This window comes from Cariama cristata, unplaced genomic scaffold, assembly GCF_000690535.1.
Source record: "Cariama cristata isolate BGI_N322 unplaced genomic scaffold, ASM69053v1 scaffold19448, whole genome shotgun sequence".
In the NCBI taxonomy this organism is placed as follows: Eukaryota; Metazoa; Chordata; class Aves; order Cariamiformes; family Cariamidae; genus Cariama; species Cariama cristata.
In genome coordinates this window covers 18,507-18,791 of record NW_009629616.1, presented here as the reverse complement: position 1 = coordinate 18,791, position 285 = coordinate 18,507, and the positions used below count along the sequence as shown (strand labels likewise).

Here is a 285-nt window from a genome sequence, read left to right as displayed (position 1 = left end):
GGGGAGGTGAGGGCTGAGCTGTACTCGGCGTGGCAGGGAGGAAGGGAGCACTGGGAGGGGCGGTGGATGGAGAGCCGGGAGCAGCACTGGGGGGCTCGAGGATGGGCCGGTTGTAGAAAAAGAAGGGGCACTGCTGGATGAAGAGTTCGATGATTGTCTGGTAGGTGCGGGTGGCTGTTAGAGCGTCCATCGTGCTGAAGTCGGGTCTCATCAGGGTGGGCCAGAAGCAGATGGAGAGGTTCTCGCTGGTCATCAGGTTCACCCGGTGGTTGTGGCTAACTCTGA

The 285-nt window shown here is 61.1% G+C and overlaps 1 protein-coding gene across 1 annotated transcript in view; it reads right to left on the bottom strand.

Moving 5' to 3' along the window:
- Nucleotides 1–7: 7 nt before the first annotated feature.
- The window catches only part of ARHGAP35 (Rho GTPase activating protein 35), a gene marked incomplete at its 3' end in the record, with an annotated part of 9,720 nt that continues 9,442 nt past the window's right edge, over nucleotides 8–285 (bottom strand). The window contains exon 6 of the mRNA XM_009705241.1: nucleotides 8–281. Within this exon, the coding sequence (XP_009703543.1) occupies nucleotides 8–281 (274 nt within the window). The remainder of the gene's footprint in view (nucleotides 282–285) is intronic.